Source organism: Plasmodium yoelii (genome assembly GCF_900002385.2).
Source record: "Plasmodium yoelii strain 17X genome assembly, chromosome: 8".
Classification (NCBI taxonomy): Eukaryota; Apicomplexa; class Aconoidasida; order Haemosporida; family Plasmodiidae; genus Plasmodium; species Plasmodium yoelii.
The window spans coordinates 341,255-369,021 of NC_036180.2; the positions used below are offsets into that span (position 1 = coordinate 341,255).

At 22.7% G+C, this 27,767-nt stretch overlaps 5 protein-coding genes and 4 non-coding genes across 9 annotated transcripts; 6 read left to right on the forward strand and 3 right to left on the reverse strand.

Moving 5' to 3' along the window:
* Positions 1-2,402: 2,402 nt before the first annotated feature.
* On the forward strand, positions 2,403-4,274 carry PY17X_0806900 (uncharacterized protein; the record flags this gene model as incomplete). Its single annotated transcript, XM_723578.2, has 1 exon — positions 2,403-4,274. One exon carries the CDS (start codon positions 2,403-2,405, stop codon positions 4,272-4,274), a length of 1,872 nt encoding a protein of 623 aa, XP_728671.2.
* Positions 4,275-5,054: 780 nt separating this feature from the next.
* PY17X_0807000 (uncharacterized protein) lies at positions 5,055-7,616 on the forward strand (the record flags this gene model as incomplete). The annotated part of the gene is made up of 1 exon (XM_723579.1): positions 5,055-7,616. One exon carries the CDS (start codon positions 5,055-5,057, stop codon positions 7,614-7,616), a length of 2,562 nt encoding a protein of 853 aa, XP_728672.1.
* A 581-nt stretch (positions 7,617-8,197) lies between these two features.
* PY17X_0807100 lies at positions 8,198-8,270 on the forward strand. The gene has a single exon. It is a non-coding gene; the product is annotated as a tRNA-Thr (tRNA).
* A 489-nt stretch (positions 8,271-8,759) lies between these two features.
* On the reverse strand, positions 8,760-8,831 carry PY17X_0807200. Its single transcript has one exon. It is a non-coding gene; the product is annotated as a tRNA-His (tRNA).
* A 529-nt stretch (positions 8,832-9,360) lies between these two features.
* Positions 9,361-9,433, forward strand: PY17X_0807300. The gene has a single exon. It is a non-coding gene; the product is annotated as a tRNA-Lys (tRNA).
* Positions 9,434-10,318: 885 nt separating this feature from the next.
* On the reverse strand, positions 10,319-10,391 carry PY17X_0807400. The gene has a single exon. It is a non-coding gene; the product is annotated as a tRNA-Lys (tRNA).
* Positions 10,392-11,281: 890 nt separating this feature from the next.
* On the reverse strand, positions 11,282-16,918 carry PY17X_0807500 (conserved Plasmodium protein, unknown function; the record flags this gene model as incomplete). Its single annotated transcript, XM_022955655.1, has 1 exon — positions 11,282-16,918. The coding sequence occupies one exon, from the start codon at positions 16,916-16,918 to the stop codon at positions 11,282-11,284; it is 5,637 nt and encodes a 1,878-aa protein (XP_022811904.1).
* A 2,478-nt stretch (positions 16,919-19,396) lies between these two features.
* Positions 19,397-22,306, forward strand: PY17X_0807600 (rhoptry-associated membrane antigen, putative; the record flags this gene model as incomplete). The annotated part of the gene is made up of 7 exons (XM_022955656.2): positions 19,397-19,490; positions 19,750-19,801; positions 19,952-20,844; positions 21,026-21,676; positions 21,886-21,933; positions 22,049-22,099; positions 22,221-22,306. The coding sequence occupies 7 exons, from the start codon at positions 19,397-19,399 to the stop codon at positions 22,304-22,306; spliced, it is 1,875 nt and encodes a 624-aa protein (XP_022811905.2).
* A 2,029-nt stretch (positions 22,307-24,335) lies between these two features.
* PY17X_0807700 (AAA family ATPase, putative) lies at positions 24,336-26,285 on the forward strand (the record flags this gene model as incomplete). The annotated part of the gene is made up of 1 exon (XM_724075.1): positions 24,336-26,285. One exon carries the CDS (start codon positions 24,336-24,338, stop codon positions 26,283-26,285), a length of 1,950 nt encoding a protein of 649 aa, XP_729168.1.
* Positions 26,286-27,767: the final 1,482 nt, after the last annotated feature.

The following is a 27,767-nucleotide window of genomic DNA, read 5'->3' on the forward strand; positions in this document are numbered from 1 at the left end:
TATATTATATTCATATAATAAAATTAAATTAATTTATTACAATAATATATAGGTAAACAAATCTATAAAAATTATGTCATTTTTTTTTTTAAACACAGACTTATACATTTGTTTGAATAACAAATAAGGATTTAAAAATATGTACATATATATGTTTATGCATTTATAGTATACTATGCAATCAAACGTATAAAATGAAAGAAATTATTGTATAAATTAAAAAAATATATAATCTAATTAATAACCCTTCAGTACTATATTTATATATATCATGCATTTATGCATATTTAAATGAATACATGGATATTCATGTACGAGTCAAATAAATAATCCTATACAATATTTACACTAGTTTATTTTATTTTCTATGCAAGCATATCATGTGTACTATATAAATACTTATAAATTATATATCTATATATTACATATATATATATAGAGAGAGAGAGAGCTGTTATCTTTCATTTTTAGTACAATAATTATAATGCAGTAGCATATAATTTATTAATTCATAAAAAAATATAAAACAGTTATTTTTTAACTAAAATTCCTCGAAAAATAATACCTAAAAAATGGAAAAAAGGAAAAATAACATAAGTTTATAAATACTTAATGAAATAACATTTTTGTGTATTTGTATTGATATATAACATATATACCTCTTATTTTATATTATTATTTCTAACAAAAAATCCATCAATTGTCAATTTATGTTTGTTGTTTTCTCGTTTGTTTAAATGAACTATACAATTGTAAAACATATGAAATATACAAAACTACATTAAACAAAAAAAAGCTATGATGTGATAAATTAGTTTGATATTTAAACACATAAAAATATATATAAAACGCTCGCTGTTTTCCTTAAAAATATTTCACAAATAAACAACTTTAATATTTAAATATATCTATGTATGTTTATTATTATTATTACGCAAATGTGTTCGTATTATATCTATATCTACAAATATAACTTTAATGACAATCCTTAAAAGGACATGGGCACTTTGTAAATTTTGTATGAACAAATATGACCATCTTTATGAATGCGAAAAATAGATGATATAAATATAAATATACACAAATGCCAATTTAATTCAATTGTTTACTTCTTTTTTCTTTTACTATAAAATAATTTAATTCTTATATTTTTCTTCATTCTTTGAATAATGGGGCATATAAAGAGGTAATATAAAACCATGTATGTAGAAATACAAACTTTTATAGTGACTATTGAGTTAACTATTCGCACAAGGACAGATATCATTGCATATTTATTATATATTCTAATGCATGAGAAAGTTACTAAGCTTTTCACACGCGTTTAATAAATTATAGATAAAAATAAATTAACGAAAACAAAATATCTTAAATAATAGTTAACAATAAAAAGACATTGATATCACTGTTTTATATTATACTGAGAAATGAAAAAAGGCATTTAGTATATAAATTATGGTAGATGTAATTCTTTGAAATACTTATATATATTATTAGTGATATACACATATGTAGAGAAAATAATTTTTATTGCGTTTTTTTCGTCTTTAAGAAAAAACAAAGACTTTTAAAAAGAAAGAAAAAGGCATTCAATATAATAATATACACATTTTTTTTTTAATAATTTTTTTTTCTTCTTCATAAAATATAATTTTATTAGATAATTCAACAAATTTATAAATATTTTCACTAAAAAAAGATGAAAAAAAACATGCACATACATATATATACAATATGTATGGTATGAATTTTCCTAAAAAACATAAACTCCCTATTATAGTTGTGGTGCTCTATGAAATTAAATTTTCATATGATATCATCTATTCAACAGGGAATAATTTTTAATATTTTTATTTAAATTTCATGCGTCATTATAAATAAATAAATTGATTTATAAATATATATCTATGCGATTAGAACAATTTATGGAAAAAAATTATGAATGTTGTAAATTAAGGAATTAATCAAGCATGACTGCAAATTATGCCTATATATTTTTTGGGGGAAATTATATTTAGCTAATTTAGCTAGCTATTTCTATATCTACAACATCATTATACTTTTTTTAATTATTTTGTGTAATAAATGACTGAATATAAAAATTGGCGAATTAAAACGGGTATACTAATGTAGGTTAATCATCATCAATTCCAGTACAAATAGTATAAATGCATAACTACGTGTAGAAAATCTATGTATAAACAAAGTAAAGGGACTAACCATCTGAAAATAGGAAAAACAAAAAAAAATTCGCACACCATCACATATATGTATAGTTTGAATAAACGAAGCATGGGCTCATATCTTATTGATGTACCAAATAAATGCACATATCGTATTTTTTTGATTGCAAAAATGAGGTGAAAAAAAAGTAGTAAGTTGATAAAACATTTTATATAACAATGGGAATGAATTCAGCAAAGGTAAAAGAAAATATCTTGATTACACAAAAAATAATAGAAAAACTTAGTAAAATAAAAAAAGAAAACGTCTTTTATAATTGTATTCCTTATTATGATTTTATTTACAATAAATATAGAACTTACTTATCAATCGAATCTTGTTTTAAATTATTTTATTTACAAAACAAATATTTATTTATTCACAAAAATTTAATATATTATATATGCAACAAAGCTAATAATACTTCAATATATAGTATATTCAAAATAAAAAATGAATTTATAATAGATCATATATATAATTGTAATATCTATAAATACAAATGCAACTTCCAGACGGGCTATTATAATTTTGTTCATAACATTTTATTGATTTCATCGATCCGATTATGTAGGCCAATTAATTTAGACTCGGATTACAATGTTGCGAATGAAAAAAAAAAAAGAGAGGAGAATAAAAATATAAAATTATATAATTTTCACAAATATTACAATCCAATTAACTACATCATATCATTTAACCACAATAATAATAGTAGGGACAATCACAGCGAAAAATTACAAAAATTAAAATATCTAATAAAGCTGTATAAATGTTTTAGTACTAATAGTATACGACCATTCAATTTTTTAAATAAATATCTTTATTCTCTTTTTTCCTCGACGCATTTAAACATCTCTACAAAAAGTTTTTGTATGCACAATACAATAATTCAAAGGAATACCAACTTATCTTCCACCGATGAAATAATTCGAAAACACAATGGAAACAAATATGAATATAGTAACAAATCTAATAAGAATGATCATATTAATGATGCTATAGATATGGAATACAATATGTGCGAGCCAATTTTAAATATACAAAATATTAGTAAGCTTTTGTTTTATTTATCAAAATGTGATGCATATTATTATTACGATATATTTTTTAATCAATATTATTATAACATATTTATTCATCTCCTTTCATTGCAAAAAGAAAAATATAGTACTACCTATACTTCAGATATAAACATGAATAATATAATTTTAAAAAAAGATGAAGAAAATATATATGACAACCTTATCATGAGTTTTATAATTTTTTTGTCTTCTTCTTATCTCGTTAAAGATATTAAAAGAAATATATCCTCTATAGTTAAAATGATATATATATCTTCGATGTTGCTAAAATCGATATGTAATTGCAGCTATTATAAATATTTTAAATATACAAAAAATATTACAAAAAGTAGTTATGAGAAAAACATAATAAATGTAAGCAATAATAATTGTGATGAGAATAATTTTATTCTAATAAATTTCGAAAACCTGAACTATTTATTCAATGTGTCTTATTTTAAAAAAATTTTACTTTTAACTTACATCATAAATAACATTATTCCCGATTTTGTCAAAAATATGAAATATAGTGAAACAGGAATACAAAAAAATTTATTACAATATGTGTACAAACAATTAAGGGGAAAAAATATATCAAATAAATCTGCTGATTTTGTTAATACTAATGAATTCGACATTTTTGAAGAAAAAAATTTGAATATCTCAAATATATCGAATAATATAGAAAAAAATATAGATAGAAATATGAATATGTTTATAACAAATTTGTTAATAAAAAACACTTTTAATATGCTCGATTGTATTCCTCTCCATGTTTTAAAAATAATTTATCATCAACTTTTTATATATCCAAAGCATAATAAAAGTCATAAAATTATTAACAATAAAAAATCTTTGTTAGAAAAGCAAATTCTTTTTATTGTTCAGGACATTTTGAAAAAACATACACACAATTATATGTGTCTTCTTTATGTAACAAATTCTCATACTTTCTTTTCAATCGATGCTCTCATTGTAAATAAGTAACTCAAAAAAGACCCATTTCCGACATGTATTATCTTTCTATTCATTTCATCTTGTCACCACAATATGTACACACACAGAATGCACACATGATGAAACAACGTCTCATTTGTTATATGTATATATTATATTCCCTTACATTTGCATTGTGAAATTATAATTTTTTTTGTACCTTCTGAACTTTCATACGTAAACAGCGTATTAATTAGTAAACAATTTACATATTTGTAAAAAAAAAAATTTGTGAATAAAAATTTTTGTTTATAATCTCGTCACTATTGTGGCGTTTTAAATAAATAATATTGCATTAATAGAATAAAAAATTTTATAATTTCAATAAAATGTACATTCGCGGGCACATTAGCATAATATGTAATAATAAATTTTGCACATAATACACATGTATTATATATAGACTTAAAGGTTACTTTATTTCTTCGTCTCAAAAATAAAGTAAAATTTGCTGTTCAATAAATGGCTTTTCTTTCCTTACTTCGCATATTCAAATATTAGTTTGATTTTTTTCAGTTTTCCCATAAAAGTAATAACAGTCTATCATTTATTTTTCTCAAAAATAAGATAATGTATTTAAATTTTACAAATTTTAGTATTTCTAGTCTATAATAAAGCTATACATATGCACATTATACGTATAAGGGAAAATTGAAAATAATAATATGCAAGTTTGCTCGAATAAGCCCATTCCTATATACTTTATATATCATATGTAGATAACTGATTGACAAAAATAATATATATGAAAAGGTGAATATTCGTGGGATAATGGAAGATGGCACTAAATTGTTGGTTAGTTTAATATCGGAATTTCGAAATAACATTAGATATGTAGGAATATGCATTTATAATAACACAACGAACGAATTTTCTCTATCTGAATATATAGAAAATGATCATTTTACTACTCTAGAATCAATATTAATCCAAACAAACCCGGATTCACTAATATATTTACCATGTAATAATATATTAGATAATAAAAGAATAAACTTAATTTGCAATTTATGTGAAATAAAATTATGCGAATTAAATAAAGACATTTTCCAAATTATGTCTATTGAAACAGATTTGGAAAAATTAATAAACGTAAATGACGATGTAAAAAATTATGTATCTTTTTTAAATTTAACACTAGGATGCAAAGCATTATCTAGTATTATAAAATATTTAAATTTACTAAATGAAGATAGTGCAATAAATAAATGTACATTAAAATGGTATAATATTAGTAAATATGTAAAATTAGATAAAGCAGCTATTTGCTCATTAAATATAAATACGTATATATCAAAAGAACAAAAAAATGGTATAGGTGGGTCTCAACAAACGCTTTCACAAAACCATGGTGGAAATACTATGACGTTGTATAAATTTTTAAATAAGTGTAAAACAAAAATTGGGGAGAGGAAATTATTAAAATGGATAATGCATCCAATAAGGGATGAAAAAAAAATAAATCAAAGATTAGATATGGTTGAAATAATGAATGATGATCAAGCTTTGCGATCCATGATTCAGGGAGAATATCTTAGAAAAGTTTGTGATTTAGATTTGATCATTAAAAAATTAAAAATTGCCAACAATATTGTAAAAAATAATAATATGTCTGATAATCACGGAGCTAAACAAAATAGGTCGTTTGGAAATTCGAATAATAAATGCACCATTGAAGATTTGGTAAAATTGTATGATACAGTTATAGCATCAAAAAATATATATCATGCATTAGATGAATATAATAATGGTACACAGAAAAAAAATACCAAAAAAACATTGGAGGAGAATTTTATAATACCATTAAAATCTATAATTATTAGCTTAACTTCATTCCTAAAATTAATAGAATTAACTGTAGACTTCGATCAAATAATAAAAAATCAATTTTTAATTTCTCCAAATTTTGATGACAACTTAATGGCTCTGTCGAAAGAAAAAGAAGAAATTTATAAACAGATATTACATCATAGATCAGAAGTAGAAGAAGACATTAATTATCTAAAAAAAGGAGATAAACAATCGAAAAATAACAAAAATATTAGTTCTAATAATAGTGGGATGAAAGAAGATGTCAAATTGATAGATTGTAATACTAATGTATTTTTATTTAGAGCTGTTAAAAAAGATATAATATTTATACAGCAAAGAAAAAAAACATACAATCAGGTTAGAGTAAATAAAAATGAAATATTATTCAATACAAATAAGTTAAGAGACTTATGTAAACAATATCAATATGTATTGCATAGTTATAATACATCACAAGAACATTTAGCTAATAAAGCTATTGAAGTAGCTAGTTCCTATTGGGAACCATTTAATAAATTATCAAAAATTATTTCTCAAATAGATATATTTTGTTCTTTTGCTTATGTAATATCACAATGTATATCTACATACGTTAGACCAATTGTTGAACAAAATGGAAAGGTACTTGAAATAAAAAATTCAAGGCATCCCTTAGTTGAAGCAAATTATTTACAAATAAAAAATTTTATACCAAATGATATACATATGGATAAAGAAAATAATAGATTAAATATTATTACTGGTCCAAATATGGGAGGAAAAAGTACATATATAAGACAAATAGCTATAATATCCTTAATGGCACACATTGGTTGTTTTGTTCCTAGCACATATGCAAAAATACCGATTTTTTCTCAAATTATGTGTAGAATAGGTTCATCAGATATTCAATTAAAAGGGATATCCACATTTTTTTCCGAAATGATTGAAGTATCAGCAATTATAAAAAATGCTGATAGTGATACTTTAGTTATTATTGATGAATTAGGAAGAGGAACATCAACATATGAAGGATTTGGTATTAGTTGGTCGGTTGCTAATTATTTATTAAATAACATAAAATGCTTGTGCTTATTTGCAACTCATTTCCATGAAATATCAAATTTAGAGGATGAACATGCAGCTGTCTCAAATAATCATGTGTCCGCAAAAATTGATGAAGCAAAAAAAAAAATATCATTTCTTTACGAAATTAAAAAGGGATTTGCAGATAAAAGTTATGGGGTACATGTAGCACAAATAGCGAAACTACCTCAGAAAGTTATTGACAAATCATTTGAAAAATCAAAAGAATTAGAGTCAATTGAAAATAAACATTATTTTAAAAACAAACTTAAAAGTAACAATGATAACAATTCAATTGAATATGACAAAGCCAAAACTGAAATGCATAACAAATGTGAGGCATACTTAAAGGAGATATTCAAAGCAAATAATGAACAAGAATTTATTTCACTTTTTAAAAAAAACAAAGGCTTCTTAGTTGAATTATTTAAAAATGATAATTTTAATTCCTTGTGAGAATAAGAATGTGAACATCATTTTTTTCAAATTTGAAAAATATGTACACAAATAAGCAGATAAACAATCTACTGTGAATATGTCACTTTTTTATTATCATAATTGATAAATGATAATATTTGGATAAAAAAAAAGACTCCCAATGAAGATATTCTTGACTTTGTCAGGAAAATAAACAACACTATTCATTTTTTAATGTGCACATATATAAACGCTTCAAATTCATTTTTGCATTTCCTTAAATATGTAACTATATTCTAATAAGAATATAATTAACAGATAGCTTTATAAAACAGGAAAAATAATTAATTTTTAAATTATCAAATGAGTCTTTCCCAAATTAAAGTTTTCATTTCTTTTTTCCTGCTTACCTAGGATGAACTTTATAGATTTTTATAAAATCAAATATTTTAAAAATTCGTTAAAACTTAATAAAATTACTATTAATATATACATTTTGAATAAATTATTGTGTACAATTATTTATTAATAATTTTTAATAATCATATTACAAAAAACAATAATATTTTGTTACTTAAAAAAATATTAAAATTGAATATACAAAAATAAAAATTACGTATGCCTGCATAGCTTAGTTGGTAGAGCATCCGCCTAGTAAGCGGAAGGTCATCGGTTCGACTCCGGTTGTAGGCTCTTTTTATTTAAGAAATAAATATAATAAATATTAGCATCATTATAATATTACTTTCAAAAATATATGTTTATTTTAATGTATTTTTTTACGAAATTATTATATTACATACAAAAATAATAGTTATATTTATATAACACACAAAATATGTTAAGTATAATTAGCTATAATAAAAAATATAAGCTGCTTAAATTTTGCCCTTAGGTAAAATAAAAAATTTATTATAATGCTAAAATTATTTTTTTGGTATTTTTTGTATACAATTTATATTTGCTTAAATTAAATAATTGTAAGGAATATAGGCTCCGTCAAAAGTCATATATAAAACAATAAATCTTCCCTATAATAAATTTATATATTAAATGTATAATATAAATAATTATAAAAGCCTATTTTAATATTTTAATTTTATTATAAGAATACATAAATTTATTATATGTAATAGAAATAATATATAATATTTAAAATAAATAATTAATAAAGGAAAAATATGTCCAAAGCAGGATTCGAACCTGCGTTGCCACATCCACAGTGTGGAGTCCTAACCACTAGACGATTTGGACGCTAATGTATTAATTAATTTTTATATTTATAATACATTTTTTTATCAAAGAAAATAACTTCATAATTTAGAAGAAAAAAAATTGATATAATTAAAACAATAAAATATTAAATTGTGAAAAATTTATATATATATTTAATTTATTTATGATTATTTTTTATTTTGATATATTATGTATCCCTATCACATTTGATATCCAATATGCAAAAGTTATTTATAAATTCAAAAACAAATAAATAATTTACAATGATTATTTTTTGCTAATACTATATTTTATTTTATATTTTAATTGTTTCTTTTTTTATGTGTCATTTTAATATTCTAAAATCTTAAATATGTCATAGCATCATAATTTTACTTTGTTTAAATAATAATAAAATAACATTTTTTTGAAAACAAAAGTATAGGAACACAATAATTTTAATTCTATATATACTTAAAGTTGACTATTTGAATAATATTAAAATGTTGAAAAAATATATATTTGCATTATATTTTTTATAAAATACATATTAAAATAAATTGTGATTGCTACCTTAGCTCAGTCGGTAGAGCGCCAGACTCTTAATCTGGTGGTCAGGGGTTCGAGCCCCCTAGGTAGCTTTTCCATTTGTTTATAAATAATTTTGATATTGAGAGAAAAATATTTTAAAATAAATAAGTGAATCTGATATTATGTGTTATAGTTGTTTTATGCGCAAAAATATAACAATAAATTTTATATATATTACAAAAATAATTTCCACATGAGGAAAATAAGTTCAATAATATATAATTTATTACTAATAAGATTAATTTTTTTTTTTTTAATTTTCATCCATTCATTACTCTTCAATTTATCATTAAAATGAAAACAACTATAATATAATTTTAGTTTTTTAAAGATTGAAAAAAAATAAATATATCATTATTAACTATAATGAATGTGCATTTTTCCTAGTCTAACAATAAAAACAGTTATGTCAACTGCTGCTTAAACTATTTTAATCACATTTTTATATAATATTGTTCCTTAGTTTTTAATAAAGTATGAACACACTTTTAGCATTTAAGAATACAACGTTGTTCTAAAATAAACTGGTTATTTCTTATAAACATACAATATAAACATTCCACATATAATAGTGAAAGAAAACATTATTTTATATTTGCCTTTATTGGAAAATATTGAAATTTGTAAAAACAATTAAAACAAGCATTCTTATAATATAATAATATTTTTAATTGTAATATTATAATAGTAAAAAATAATAAATAAAATAAATTAAATTGATAAAATAATATACACTGTAAATTCTTCATATAAAAATATATAATTTATGCGAAAAGGAATTAATGAAATTAAAAAATGTATTTACATATAATTAATATATTTTTTAATTTATAATTTAAATAAATTAAAATTAACAAATTTAATAATATTGCAAGTTTATTGTCTTTTAAAAAAAATTTTATTAAAAAAAAAAGTTATGTTTTTGTGTTTTTGTTAGCCTCCTAGGGGACTCGAACCCCTGACCACCAGATTAAAAGTCTGGCGCTCTACCGACTGAGCTAAAGAGGCAGTTAATGTTACTTACTTACGATAAATTAATTTCTTTATTTTTTTTCTCTTTTTCGATAAAGTTTAAACATTGATATATTTTGATTGCTCCGTTTATTAAATATTTTTGTATAAATAAAGAATTAATATTAAGAGTAATAATATAACTGTAAAATGGTATAATAATAATGTATGCATAATTAATATAGCAACAAAAAAAAAAATAAAAATTAATAATTCATAATTTGTGATATTAATATGAATTAATAATTTTTACCAAAAAAAAAATAATTTTTATGTTATAAAAAATATTACTATAATAACACTTTTAAATTGTGAAAAAAAATATATTTCTTATTTTTCATATTTTGACGATTTTCTCCATATTTTGTAAATTAATCAAAATTCCTAATAATTTAAAAACTGTTAAAAAGTTTGATAAAATAATAGATAATAGCTATGTATTATTGCAGATTTATATAATGACTGTGTCATTTGTTAAATTGTGTTTACATAAAAGATATTCATTTTAACTCTTTAAAAGAGTGATTAAAAAAGTTTAATTAAAATTATGAAGTTAAAAAAAGTATATAAATTAATATTCTTAATAAAGATTGTGTTATTAAAAATAAGTAAAATGTAACATAAAGACAAATATACTTTATTTTTATATGTTCAGTTTATACGCTTAGAGCGGGGGAATACATAATTAAACCAGCGAATAAACACATATATCTACACTTAAAAAAAAGGAAGAAAAAAAAGAGATATATATCCCCATAATACCGAAATAATTTTATGATAATTGTAGATATATCATAAAGTCGTGTGGGGATTTTTTTATTTTTTAACAAAATCAGGGTTAAAAAAAAATATTTTTCCAATTATAAAAAAAAAGGAAAGTTTTTAAATTATTTATGTTCGTTTTCATCTGGGTTTGTATTATTCTGCATGTTTATATTTGTTTTGATATATAATTCTTTATCCATATCTTCATTTCTGCTAATGTAAAATTGATTGCCAATATTTTGGTTCATATCATTTTGCAAATAATTTTTCATATGCGGGTTCATATTAAATTGTTCATAATTATTCATAGGATATTGTGAATTAGGTTTCTCATAATTTTGTACATGCATATTAGGAACTGATTGTTCATAACTTCCTGCTTGAATGTTAGAAACTGGGTGTTCATAACTTCTTACATGCGTATTAGAAACTGGATGTTCATAACTTCTTACATGTGTATTAGGAACGGATTGCTCGTAACTTTCTGCTTGAATATTAGGAACTGGGTGTTCATAACTTCTTACATGTGTATTAGGAACGGATTGCTCGTAACTTCCTGCTTGAATATTAGGAACTGGGTGTTCATAACTCCCTGCTTGGATATTAGAAACTGGATGCTCGTAACTTTTTGATTCTTGGGTCGGATGAATGTAATTTCCCATATATGAATTCGAATATATTTCCTCATAATACTTTCCTTGCGGGGCTACATCTAATTGATCGTAAGTTCCTGATGGTTTATCTGCCTGGTCATTTATGTTGTATGTTTTCTTTTTGTTGTTAAAAAAACTCAAGTTTTCAATATTTTCCATGTACTTACTACATCCTTTAACATTATTGTATAGATATATTAACAGGTCAGAAAATTGTTCAACCTTATTTTGTAATATTTTATTTTCATTATTTATTTTTTCGTAATTATCCAATATTTTTATATGTTCCCTTTTTAATTCATCCATATTGTTGTTCATAAGAATTTCATGTTCCTTTTCTCGCAAAGAATTTTTATTTTTTAACATAATATTCTCTTCTTCTATTTTTTCTGATTTTTCTTTAATCAATAAATAAGAGTATAAAATATTATTTATTATGTCATTTTTTTTTTCAATCATTTTATTTAAGTATAGTTTTTCTTCTATATATTTAAGTTCGTCTTCATGTAGTTTTTTCCTCATATTATTAACATCATCCATCATTTTTTTTAGCTTTTCTCTCTTGCTTTTTCCTTTGCTTTTATTTTTTTCATCGTTGAGATAATAATTACTTGAGCTTGAACTTCTATCACTGCTATCTCTTTCATCATTATACATGTAGATTAAGGATGACGATTTTTTTTTCCTTCTATTTTTCCCTTTTTTATACTTATTTCCTCTATTTGCACCACTATTGGGAAGATATTTTGTTTTTCTACTAATTTGACTACTTTGAATCGATTCACCACTCTCATCATCTTCTGTTTTATTCAACTCTTTGTCGAAATCACTGTTTTCATAATTTTTCTCATCTGTAAAATTTTGTTCAATTTCATAAGAACTCTCTGAACCCGTTTCTCCATTTGAGAATGCATTGTTCATTTCATAATATTTATATTTTTTCTTGGATACATCATTTAAACAACCCTTATACTTAGATGCCTTTTGAGAGTCATTTCTTATTCGTCTTCTTTGGCTTCTTTTTTCAAGTTCATCCAAGCAATTTCTTTCCCCTGATTCCTTTTTACTTTCATTAAAAAAGTATGTTAATATATTATGATGAATAAAATTGGAATAAATATAATGAATAAAATAAAGATCCTTTTGATATGAATAAAACAGGAAGTATTTATTTTTTTTAATGTGTAATACACTTTGTATATCTTGTTCAACAATTTTACTTTTTTGCGTAAATGCACAAAAAAAATATTTATTGTCAAATTTATATTTTATAAAATCGTTTAAAAAACTATATAAGCTATTAAACATTTTTTTTTCTATAATTATGTTTATAACTTTATTTTTTGCCTTATCATTTTGTTCTTTAAATAAATATATGCTAATATAAACGCATATTAAGCAGTTTACTCGTTTTGTTACAAACTTATTTCTTAAAAGGGAAATCATTAGTTTTACTCTCTTTTCACTAATACCAATGTTGTTTTGACATAAACAATTGTATATTCTATATATTAATATGTTTTTATTAAAGCTGTTATTTAATTTTTTAAAATATTTCTTTTCTTTTCCATTATACATATGCACATACATACAGTTATAATACATAATCTCTTCAAAATTGATATTAAAGTAGTTTAAAACCTTATTATTATTATCATCTTTGTTACCATTTTCTTCATCCTTTATATTAATGCCATTAACAGTAAGATTACATATCTTATGTACCAAATCTAAGTCTTTCATATATTTATAGAAAAATATTTTTTTTCTTTCTACCTCGTTTTCAATGTGTTTTTTTTTAGTGGGATCAATATTTTCTCCTTTATCAACTAGCTTGTTCAAATTGGTTATAAATTTTTTGAATTGTAACGATTTTTTCTTGATTTTATTCATTATGTAAGAAACATAATAATAGAATAAATTTTTTTGAACAAAAAAAACATAATTTAAATATTTAGATATATTACTATGCTTTTCACATAAACACATAAAAAACTCGTATATATAATTTTGGATTACATTTTTTTTATCGAAAAAAAAAATTATCAACAGCATATCAACATATTTAATCCGATTCAAATTGTTTATATAATAAATTAGCATATGCTCATAATAGAAATATTTGTTTTGACGATAATTTTTTAGAATAAAGTTAGTTTCTTCTTCGTGTGCATCTGATTCAAGGGCTTCAACACTTTTCGACATACTTATTTTTGCATATGCACTACTGTTGTTAGAACTTTTAGTAGCATTCAAGTGACTAAAAATAAATTCAGAACAATACTTTTCATCTTCGTACAAAAATTTACAACATATGCTCAAAATGTTTCTAACATTTGTATGAATAAACGTTTTAAACATTTCATTATTTATGTTATTCAGTCCGCTATTATAATTTGGTGCTCCCTTTTCATAACCACTCCAGCTATCATCCAAGTTATTTCCTTCCACAACTTCGCACTTTTTATTCGAACCCATAATTGTATGGCTTCCAGTATCACTAGTTGCAAATTCTCTTTTCGGACTATCAAAATTATTGTCGGATTTAACAGATTCATGGGGCTCTATGAGTCTTTTATTATTTTTAGAAGTATATTTAGATATATTTGTTAAATGTATTAGCACAAATTTAAAGAGGAAAAAAATTGAACCTTCAAAAAAATTTCCACGCTGGAATATTGGTAATAATTTTTTTAAGCTAATATCTACTGACCTATTTTCCTTACTCACTTTTACTATGTTATATATAATATCAATAAAAGTGCTAGTAATAAACAAAGAATTAATATAAAATTTGTGGAAAAGATTTTTATATACATATATATTTATATTATATAAATTAAGAACTAATTTAATAAATTCGTCTAATATATTTAGCTCATAAATATATTTCAAAACAAAATCACTATTTATTATTAAACAGTGAAGAAGTAATAGACTGCTTTTAATATCTATGTTTACTGAAATATTGTCAAGATACAATTCTATAGAATTATATTTTTCATCCACATTTGTGCTTTTTTTCTTTATTTCCATAAAATTAGAATCATATAATTTTCCATCAGTAGTGATATTTTCATCAATATTTTGTAAACTTTTACTTATATAGTCATTCGAATTACTTCTCTTTATATTTTCTTTTTCAATTTCACTATTTTCATATATTTCATCAATAAAACAATGGACCTTTATTTTTGCATTTATCTGAACAAAATGATTATCACTATGTAAAAAAAATAATTCATCAAAATTGTTAAATAAATAAATATGTTCTTCTTTTATCGTTTTTAATATACATTCAATTACTCTTTCATAAGTTATAATATTTTTAATTTCGCTATTATTTTTTGATATTAATAATAACAATAAAATAATTTCATTTATTAGGTAGGCATTTTGATTTGAACCCATTAATGTTATCAGTTCACAAACAAAATTGTTTCTATTTAGTACTAAATTATCTATACTATTTCTTAAAGTACGGATTTTATTATTTCGGAACATAATTAAAAATATATTTTCCTCACAAAAATCAATTTTTTTTTTTTTTTTTTTCTCTTCATCAAATTCTTCGTTAACACTTATTATATCATTTGAAACATCAGAACTAAAGTAGTACAAACTGTCCTCATTTGGGTTATCGTTACTACTTCGATCATTGTCATTATTCACATTGATATTTTCTATGTTATTTTTCTCTCCTTCATTAAAATTGTTCTTGTTTGAACCAGATTGACTGTTTATGTTAAATGATGATATATTAGAACAATCTTTGATCGAATTGCCCTTTTCTTGTTTTTCATTTTGATATGGTCTTCTTATATTTTCACTAATAATAGAAATATCTGCATCATTTTTGTTACCAATTTTGGTTTTATTTTCCCCCTCATTTTCTACAGATTTTAAATTTGTGTTAATATCATCAGAATATGAACAGGAGGAACCGGAGCGGCTCAAATCATGCGAGTCCGTTGCCAATTCATATAAGCTACTTTTATGATCTATCGTTTTAAGTTTTTTTTGAATTACAAAATCATTAGCATGATTAAATATATAAGATTTAAATGTTTTATTCAAAGGAATCGAATGGAATTCCTTATTTTCATTTATATAATAATTATCATTTTTATTTTTGTAAATAATTTTATCGCTTGAATAATTAAACGGATAATTAATATAATCAGTGTAATAATATTTTCCTTTCCTTAGCTTATTAATTATTAGCATACATTGCTCATGCAAATTTGTCACAATTTTATTTTGATCATTTAAATTGATATTGTTATTTATTTTGTTAATATGATTACTGCTATTACTACTAGTACCCTCTGTATAATAATCACTGTATAAAATTTGAAAAAATTTTACACAAAACAAATTATAATAATAACATGAATTAATATTGTCTGAATAAACAATGTTTTCATATAAATAAAAATAAAAATTTATATTGTCATATATATATAATTTTTGTAACAATAATATAATTTCATATTTAATAAATATAGAATTTTCAAACTCTAAATAAAAGACATCAAACAATATATCACAGTTATGGGTTTCTTTAAATAATATATTTAAATAATTTATATATATTTTTAATTCATTACAGTCTATTCTTATATTTTTTTTATGAAACATGTCTTTATTCAAACAAATTATTTTATTCAAAACTTCTGAACTATTCAAAATGATTTCTTCAAACATATCCCATATATTATTTTTTTGTAATATTTCACTTTCTTTTTTTTTTTCAGTTTTTAATTTGTTTAATAAGCTACTACATGTAGTTAATATTTTACAAAACTCTTTAATATATGATATATTTATTTTCTCATTTTTGAATTCTTCACCCTTTTTATTTTTTATCTTTTCACTGTGTGTTAAAATTTTATTTACTGTTTTTAAATATTCCTTAATATTTACTACATAATTTTTATCAGGAAGATTATTTCCCTCATCGTCACTATCATCAACAATAGTTTTATCAACTATGTCGTTCAAATCTTTTAGCCATTTATCTATACCATCATTTGCGTTTTCTTTGTTTATTCGGCTTTCTTTACTGCTTACTTTTTGTAATTTCTTGAATAAATGGTAAGCCATTAAAAGTAAGTTTCGATTTTAAAACATAACAAGAAAATGAACAAGCCAGCCACGTTTTATTTTTTAAAAAGTTCGTGGGAATGGCGAAAAAGCCAACAAAACTTTCACCGAAAAAATACGGAAACAGTTAAATTTAAAAAAGCCTGCATATACCAACTAGGTGTACAACAAGGTATATGTTGTTCATAATAAAATAATTCGTTAGTTTGCTCATAAATATTTTGTAAAGCTTTTAATATGCTATTATTTCTTATATTTTTATTACGCGCCCTTCCAAATATTATTATCTTCACTATATTATTAATAATTCGTAGTAAGTTTGTGACGGTTTTGCACTAAATTACTAGGAGTCTTTGATTATGCTATTACTTCTTAATATATTGTATATATATTTTTTATTGATATTAAAAATGTTACATTTTTTAAGATGATGGCGAAATTTTATGAAAAAATACGTAATAAAAATTAAGTTAAACCTACAAGTGTTTTAATTTTCCCCTCATATAGCTCCCCAACATAATTTTATTAAGATTTGATCATTTTTAATCATTATGTGAATAATATATATATATCTAATATACGCACTTCCACAAGTGTATATGTTTATATCTCAGTTAATAATGTATATATTACCTCAGCACTTTGTATATTTTATTTCATACATAAATGCTAATCTTAAATTCCGATTTTTTATACTCTTATGTGATTTTTTTAATAATAAATTGAATTAAGAAAATTCAAATAATATTAAATTTTTGTTTCATTTGAGTTTTAGATATTTACAGAATATAGCGAAAGATTTAATTATTTTCATACACAACGTACGTATATATGAACGATTAGGACGTGTATTTAATTATCATTACAGTTGACAATATTTCACTAATAATTTATCACATTATATAATGGAATATCCATATTTGGAAAAAATACAAAATATTAAAATATAAAATAATTATTTTTTTTCCTATAAAATATGCAAATATTTTGAAATATCCTTTTTTTCGTTTCCTTTGAGCATAACTTTTATCGTTATAAAGTTACGGATTCAATAGAACTTTATTTCTATTCCAATTCGAATATGCATATATTCTAAAACCATAAAGTGCAAAATAACCTTAAAAATGCATCATCAAAAAATATAATAATTAAATCGTAATAATAAAAACGTAATGCATTAACAACTACTGATTCGTTTCTTAAAAAAATATATACATAACCATAATACGGGGCAAAAAAATTTTATCGTAATAATTTATTCATGCAAAATATGTCTATAAATTGAAAATTATTTCCCACAATATTAAGGATATGTGCGTAACATTATATATAAGGATACATTATTTAACGGTTTTTTCCTCTCACTTATTTTCGGTTATCAATTATATATATAAATGTTTTTGCACTACGGATGTATGTGCATTTGTAATTACTACCTAAAAATAGAATTAGTTATCGTTATGTAAATCTATAAAATAACAATGTATTTTGTACATTCCCTTAAAGCGCCATACATATGCATATACACTGAAAATGTTAAATATATGAAATGTTTCTATATAAAATAATTATATCATATGGAATACCAGTATTTTGCATGTAAAATATATAATGGGTGAAATAATAACGGTGAATTAAATAAAAATATTGGTAGCAAACAATTTATTAAAAAAAAAAGCGGGTATAGAATGTGCTACCCAGTGCAACTATAAAGTAATATGTACATTCAATAAATTATATAACCAAATATAATATATAAACTTAAGAAATATTTTATTTTTTTTTTACAATATAAATAATTAAAAATAGTAGGCACTTCAAATGCATAATCAAATTATTATTCTTGTAAACGGATATAGTCCAAAAAAAATTAGTAAAATGGAAATTTATAAAAAAGACAGAAAAAAAAATTATAAAAATAGCAATGAAGCAAAATAAATGTGATATTATCAATAGAAATACAATTCCAAATATATTGTCTACAAAAAATAATAATGTTAAAATTACTTTAAACATATTAATTAGTAATATAAGTGAAAATAGCTATTTTTTCTCCTTGAATTTTTTTTTTTGCATTTTTTTCATTTAATATAATTATACTTTTATGCATATACTTTATTTTCCGATGTATTTGTTCTATGATTATTACACGTATCATTTAAGTTAACACTTCAGTAACATATTATATATTTAATTAAAAATTATAATAGAAAGTTGTATTTACATAGTCTAAATATGTATTAATAAAATTATACATCCTCCTTTTATTTATATATACTTTTTTAATATTACAAATAGTATATGATATTTAGTAAAATTTATTTTTAATTTTTAAATAAATTTTAGTAGTATATATTTATCATTATTAGTGTTATTATTTGTTTAATTGAAAAGCTATAAATACACAAATATTTATTGGCAACAAATTATAAAGAGTAATTCTGTACGTTTTTTTTTGTTTTTTAATTTGTAATCAATATGAATACCCTGTTGTTATCTTTACTCGTTTTTCAAAATATTACGACATATTTTGATAATTTTAAAAATTCTGGAATTATAGAAAGGAATGGAGGTGCTGAAAATTCAAATGCACATATATATATATGTATTATTATGGTTGTATACATTTTTTCATATGTCTACGTTGTATACATATATGCAGATGTAATATTTTCATCAACATAGACTTGTTTTACAAATTAGCGTAATGTATTGTGTTCTTTTTTCTATAAAAAGAGATATTGTATTTACGATACTATTATAATATTTAGAAAATTCTTTCTATTTATTTATTTTTCATTCATAAAATTTATAATTTATATTTTTTTTAGGAGAAATTAAATATATCAGTGAAAACGTCGTTGGTAGCATTAACATAAATGGGTATTTTTTTTGAAAAACTATAATTTAAAAATTGTGGCTCATAAATGCTTAATTTATATACACCATTTATCTACTTATTAAATAATTAGTAAAACAATGAATTAATAAACATATAAAAAATTATACTTTAAAATTTAAATAAATTTGCAGGCTACGTAGACAGTTAAATGACGATATAGAAAATGCTAAATACAATTTCAATTCAAATAAATATTATTATGATTCTAATATCCACAAGGATTATTATGATGCAAACGAATACGACAGAGAAACAAGCTTCTTAGAAACTGATGAATATGATGAAGAACCTGATAATGAAAAGGATGATGATAATGAATATGAAGAAAGCTTCTTAGAAACCGATGAATATGATGAAGAAGCTGACAACGAAAATGATGATGATAATGAACATGAAGAAAGCTTTTTAGAAACTGACGAATATGAAGAAGAAGCTGACAACGAAAATGATGATGATAATGAGCATGAAGAGAGCTTCTTAGAAACTGATGAATATGATGAAGAAGCTGACAACGAAAATGATGATGATAATGAACATGAAGAAAGCTTTTTAGAAACTGACGAATATGAAGAAGCAGACAACGAAAATGATGATGATAATGAACATGAAGAAAGCTTTTTAGAAACTGACGAATATGAAGAAGCAGACAACGAAAATGATGATGATAATGAACATGAAGAAAGCTTTTTAGAAACTGACGAATATGAAGAAGCAGACAACGAAAATGATGATGATAATGAACATGAAGAAAGCTTCTTAGAAACCGATGAATATGATGAAGAAGCTGATAATGAAAAGGATGATGATAATGAAAATGAAGAAAGCTTTTTAGAAACTGATGAATATGATGAAGAAGCTGACAACGAAAATGATGATGATAATGAACATGAAGAAAGCTTCTTAGAAACTGATGAATATGATGAAGAAGCTGACAACGAAAATGATGATGATAATGAACATGAAGAAAGCTTCTTAGAAACTGATGAATATGATGAAGAAGCCGACAATGAAAATGATAACAACGGTGAGAAAAAAAAATAATAAAAATTATTTTTTATTGTATATTGTAATATTATGAAATAAAGATGTGATTACCTTTGTGCGTATACAAATGCATGCAATGAAAACTGAATTTTCATACTCTTTTTCATCTCTTTCCTTTTATTGGCATATATATATATTTTTTTCTTTGTTCTATTGTATAGATTTTGAATCCGATGAAGATAACTATGCAAATGATATTAATTCATCAACAACTGCTCAATCTTTTATTGAAAAGGACGATCTATATTTCGATGATTTCTTTGATAGTGAAGAAACTATAAAAGATGCTGTTAAAAAAGGAAGCAAAAATAAGAATTCAAACACAAGTTCAAGAAATGATAGTACTAAAAACATGATTAAAAAATTAAATAAAACTAGTAACGTCGAATTTAAGAATAAAAATTCATTCAATGAAGAAGACAACCAATATGAATTTTCAGGTGTTAAATCAGAAACAAATAAACAATCACTAAGAAGCCCCAATAAAAATGGAGCACAATCAAACCTTAAAGATAAAAAAGATAAAAATACCCAAAATAACATGGGTCAAATAAATTTAGAAGAATATGAAATCACAAATGATGAATTACCATCCGATATTATGTCTGAAGCTTATGATGCTCTTGCACCAACATTACATAAAAAAGAGAAATCAAACAATGAATCTACCAAATACAAATTAAAAAATAATAGTTCCACTAAAGATCCAAAATATGTTCCTTATAAAAAAGGAGAAAATAGCATATCCCCTCATATACACGCAGATGTTTATAAAAAAAATAAAAAAATGGACGAAATGTTGGAAGAATATGGTAAGTTGATATAAAAATTATTTTCAGAAAGACAAAAAATGAAGTTAAAAAATAAAAAATTATGTAATAATCATGATAATTCATATAATATTAATGACAAAAACAATAACGTGTTTTTGTTTATGCATCTTTATTTAATATTTTTTACTAAATAGTTCTTATATTTTGAGTATTATTTGTTTTATTTTTTTTCATTTTCTCCCTTGCAGAACAGGAACTTTCAAATGACGATATTATGGAATTAGAAAGTCACAATGGTATGCTAAGAAAATGAGAATGATCAAAAAAATAAATAAGTTCATTATTCATACATGCATAATTCCTGTCTTTTTATATATCTACATATCTATATTTCTGATTATTTTTTTTAAGAAGAAGATACCCCTGTAATTGCTGAAACAGAAGATCATGATGGCGATGATGGTAACTATTTACATTTATCTTCTTTTTTAGATCGTTTTTTTTTATTTGGCATTCTTTAGCATCCCTAAGTATACAATATGATTACATGCTTATGTATTTATTTTTTTTTTCTCTTTTTCAGATTCGAATGAACCTAACTCTGGTTCCATAAGTTTCTTAAGCTCTCTTACACTTATTATTTTAGGACTTATATATATAATGAATTAAAAAAATACTAGTTTCATTATATATAAATAAAATAAAGAACTTATATAAAACGTTACATTAACATGTGTATGCAGACACATATATACAATGCTGCGTAAAAGCATATGCATATGCGTATCATAAAGTTTTCAGAATTATGCTTTTATTTTTGTTTTTTTGCTTTTGTTTTTTTCCATTTTATTTCTATCACATTGTTGCATATATAATAATTTAAGACGAAGTATATTATTAAACGCAAAAAAGAAAAAAAAGTAAAATGTGATGGAATGAATATTTTTTTTTTCTAATTTTAATACATTTTTAGTCTTTTTTAATTTTTTTATTTAGACATGATGTGCATATGCAATTCTACATTTGTTTTATTTTGTTTCCTTTCGGTTGCAAATACATTTTTTGCCGTGTTTTGTTTTTACATTATTATTAATATCATATAAATATAGTTTCCATATATATAATTGCGGCAAATATAAACATTATTGCATGTCATTTTTGTTTTGTTTGTTTGTTTTTATTGAATAAAAACTTCCCAAATTGTGAAATTTATATTATTCTTGTTTAATATGTTTTTAAAAATATTTTTTTAATAACTATATGTATATTAAAAAAAATACACATGTTTAACAAAATGGGAATATGAAAATATGCAATTTCCATTTATTTCACAATTTTCTATGAAATTATTTCAAAGTTTTCAAAAGGGAGAATTTTACGAGCAGATAGACTAACCGATAACAACGTTTTTTTTTTCGTATTATATATGATAAGAAAATCAATATTTTTAAAAAAAGGAAAAAACAAATATTTCGTATTACGCTCACAACACATAGTATACTTCTATATTTGAGAATTTCGTATAAAACATGGAGAACAATATTCCCTTAAAATATATTATTTATATCAGTTTTGAAATATTTTCATAAAAAATATGCATATGTATATATACATTTGTTCCCAACAAAACTAGGAAACTATAAGTGAAAAAAATTATTATTGTTCATTGACCAATGGGTATATTTTTTTGAGTTATATATCATATTGAAAAAATGGAGAAAAAAAACAAGTAATAAATTGTATGTCTGTGGAAAACGAATATGGCAAATAAACACAAGGGTGAAATAATCGAAAAAAAAATAAAAAATTCTCCCTTTCTCCATAATTTGGCTGAATTAAAAAAAAAATCCGTTTTTATATAGAATGATGGTGGAAAAAATATGGCAGCATAAGTTGATATGTAAAGATTAAAATTTTGAGCGATTACATATATTGAATATGCATAAAATATTATATGCAGATATTTGTTTTTTTTTAAAGAATTAATTTTCCTCTAAAGCTATAAATCACGTAAAAAATATAAAATTATTTTTGTAGTTAGCATATATATATATATAAAACTATGCATATTTTATAACCATAAAAAATAATAAAATATAAAAATATAAATAGAAAAAAATTGTGTATAGCATATTATTTTACTCTTCAATATATATAGATGGTCAACGTTTTATTTGCCATTCATTAATTTTTTAAGACGAATAGAATAATTATATATAAAATGTTAAATTTTAATAAATCCTTTTTGGTATCAGAATAATTTCAGTGCTTCAATGCTTGAAGTTCCCTGTGAAAGTGGCATTTAAAAAAAGAAAAAACGAATGATAAAAAAATAAAATAAAAATAACAAAAGGTAAAATTTCACGAAGAATCACAATTAAAATACTATGGAAGGGACTAGTCTTTTTAAAAAATAATTTTTTTAAACGATATAATAGAAACTACTTTATATCAACATCGTGAGCATATGAATATACATATTATGTACGTTTTTCTCTGACTATTTGAACTATAGCAGTAACAGGGAAAATATTTTATCAAGTTTATGAAAAGAAGTTTGTATATACAAGGGTATATATATATATATTTTTTTTTTTCAAACAAAAGCGTCTTTTGTGAATAATTTGATTAGTAGTATCATATAAACAGTCGATTTGGGTCTCTTTTTCCTTTTGTGTAATTAATAATTTCCATAAAAATGAATTTCCCAAATATTTCTAAGAAGATGGTTTCAGGACCATCAATCAGTGATAAATATAATGTAACAGATAATAAGGGAGAGGCAAATCATATCACGGGTAATTTTGACCCAACTGCTTTAGAAAGAGGAGCAAAGGCATTAAAAGAACTGGACCAATCATCGAATTCTAAAAAAGCATTTGAAGTAATAAAATTACAAGAGCTAACAAAACAGAAAGAATTTGAAAAGCAAATGGAAGAAATAGCCTTACAAAAGGCTCAATATTTAAGTAATAAAGCGAGAATAGAAAATGAAGAAAGGAGAAAAACTATAAATTATCAGCAAGAACAAGAAAGAATAACAGCTGAATATAAAACAAGATTAGAAGCTGAAGCATATCAAAAAAAATTATTAGATCAACAAAAACAAAATGAAGATTGGTTAAAAACTCAGCATGAACAATATTTAAGACAAGAAAATATTCGAAAAAGAAATGAACTAGAATTATTAAATTTAAAAATGAAACAAATAAAAGAAGAAAAATTATTAGAAAGAGAAAATATGAAAGCGAAAATTCATGAAGAAAATAAAGGATTAATAGAAAGAGAAAGAAAAAATTTAGATATACATCTAAAAACATTAAAAATTAAAGCAGATGAAGAAAGAAAAACAAAATTAGAAAGTATAAATAAATATTTTGAACAATTTAATAATTCAATGTTTTTATTCTTAAGCGATAAAGAAAAACTTTATCGATTTGCCTCACTTGTTACTTTAACAGCTGTAGGAATATATACTACTAAGCATACAACTAGATTTATTAGATCATATGCTGAAACAAAATTAGGGAAGCCTAAATTAATTAGAGAAACATCTTTGTGGCATATAAATAAATTTTTTGATATATTCAATTTAAAAAAAAATATACATCGTATTAATAAATTATTTCAACGAGCCAATCCTACTTCGAAAAAGGGAAGTGAAAATATATTTGACCAAATTGTTCTTAATGAACAATTACAAGAAAAATTAACTTGGTCTATTAATAGTATGCAAAATTCAAAAAAATATGATCTTTATTTGAAAAATATACTATTACATGGCCCCCCAGGAACTGGTAAAACCCTTTTTGCAAAAACTTTATCTTATTATAGTAATTTTGACTATATAATAATAAATGGAGGTGATGTTAGCGCATTAGGGGTTCATGCATCTGTTGAATTAAATAAAATTTTTGAATTTATAAAAAAAAGGAAAAATAAAAAATGTATAATTTTTATTGACGAAGCAGAAGCATTTTTAAGAAAAGGAAGAAATGAATCATCAAATCATTTTTCAGAAAGTTTAAGAAATGCATTAGCATCTTTTTTATATCATACAGGAACAGAATCAAAAAAATTCTCCATAATTTTAGCTACTAACTGCAAGGATGTATTAGATGCAGCAGTAATTGATAGAATTGATGAACAATATAATTTTGATATACCAAAAGTTAATGAAATTAAAAAAATGGTTTCAGTATATTTTAATAAATATGTTTTCCCACTAAAAAAATATAAAATCATAATTGATAAAGACATTGACGATCAGTATTTAAGTGACTTATCTAGTAAACTTATAGGTTTATCAGGAAGACAGATATCAAAACTCTGTTTTAATATACAAAGTTGTGTTTTTGGTAGCAATTCAAAAGTTGTCACAAAAGAACTAATTGACTTAATTGTTCAATGGAATTTAAGCAATTCTTTTGATTCAGTTGATCAACGTGAAAAGCAACAAATGCATTCGAAACAAAATGAAAATAATTTAAAGTTTAATTCAGTTCATAATACTAATGAAAGTGGTGATGATAATAATAAAGGTGCTGAGAAACGAGATAATCAGAAAAATAACAAAATCACCGAAACTAAAGGTAATTCCCATAATGCAGCTTATTCAAAAGAAAAGAAAATGACTATGAACAGTTAGTAATCTCATAATGAAGAAATTTTTATAATCCATATCCTATGTAAAGAGTCAGTTCCATTGTTTGTTTCGTTTGTTTTTGCTACGATAATTTACAATTTCATTTTTTTACAATATAATTTTTATTTTCCACTTATTTTCACCTATCATACAAAATAGTCCTATTGGTCACCATGTTAGCCTACTTTTTTATGTGTAAAATAAAGGAATATAATCACGAGTTTATAACATAAGGCTTATAAACCCCAAAATAAAAAGTGCTAAACTATAATTGAACATATTTGGGGCTGACTCTTAATAGGTACATATTTAAGCGACTTAATTTATCTTTAATTATATTTGTTATGCGTGCATACAAAACTCATATGCTTGTTAATTCTTATTACAATTTTACATTTTTATATTTATTCTATAATTTTTAATTTTTAAACCCTATAAACGCTTATTAAATTATTACTTTATTTTTCGACCATATATATCCCCTTTAAAAATGTCTTTTATAATGAAAAAAAAAATTGCATACACAGATATGCTCATATGCATATTTGCCACCCATCGATTCGCTTCACCCTCCAAAATATTTTAATATGCATATGTTTAGAAGCCTAATAATAACATATATATATGCATATCACTTATAGCAACACTAATTTTTTTTTGAAATCATAATATAATCAGAAAAGGGTGCTTTAAATGGGAAATCGTTATCACATACTAAAGTTGTATATATCGTTTAGAGAAAAAACAAATTTCTACTAATAAAATATATTCATGGAAGATATGTGTATGCATATTTTTAGTCTTTTCTGTATTTCTCTCTTTTTTCATGGCAAAATAAAATAGCAGGGTATAGAGTAAAACTGGTCAATATATTATTATATATATATTAAATACATGTGGATAACATAGATTAAAATTCATATTTTTTTAGAAAAATATTTTATGTAATAAAATCGAATATATTCCCCACCAACTAATGCCATATATATATTTTTTTTAATTGTATATATAATATTTTTATTTCCACACCTAGAAAATAAAACCATGATTGGATTAAATTATTTTCATAATAAAAATTAAATAATAAAATATAGAAAAAATATACTTGTAAAATAAATATGACACAAGAAAAAAAAAATCGTTATGTATGTATGCATATGATACATAATTTATGTAGAGTTACAGTGGCGCTGAAATTATAAGTTTTTTTTTTCTACGAAATATTAAAAAATATACAAAAAAAAAAAATATATATTGCTATTATATAATAAGGAAAATTGTTTTCATGTTATATATGGCTTAATTGCCCTATTAATCGTAACCAATTTATTATTATTTTTTTTTTTTTTTTGCATTTAGCGATGTAATTTATTTTAGTGTTTTTTAAAAAAGGAAAAAAACACAAAATTACGTATCGTTAATTAAAAAATATATACATTACGAATTGTGATGAAAAAATAAAAAAGTATAATAATATGTTATATA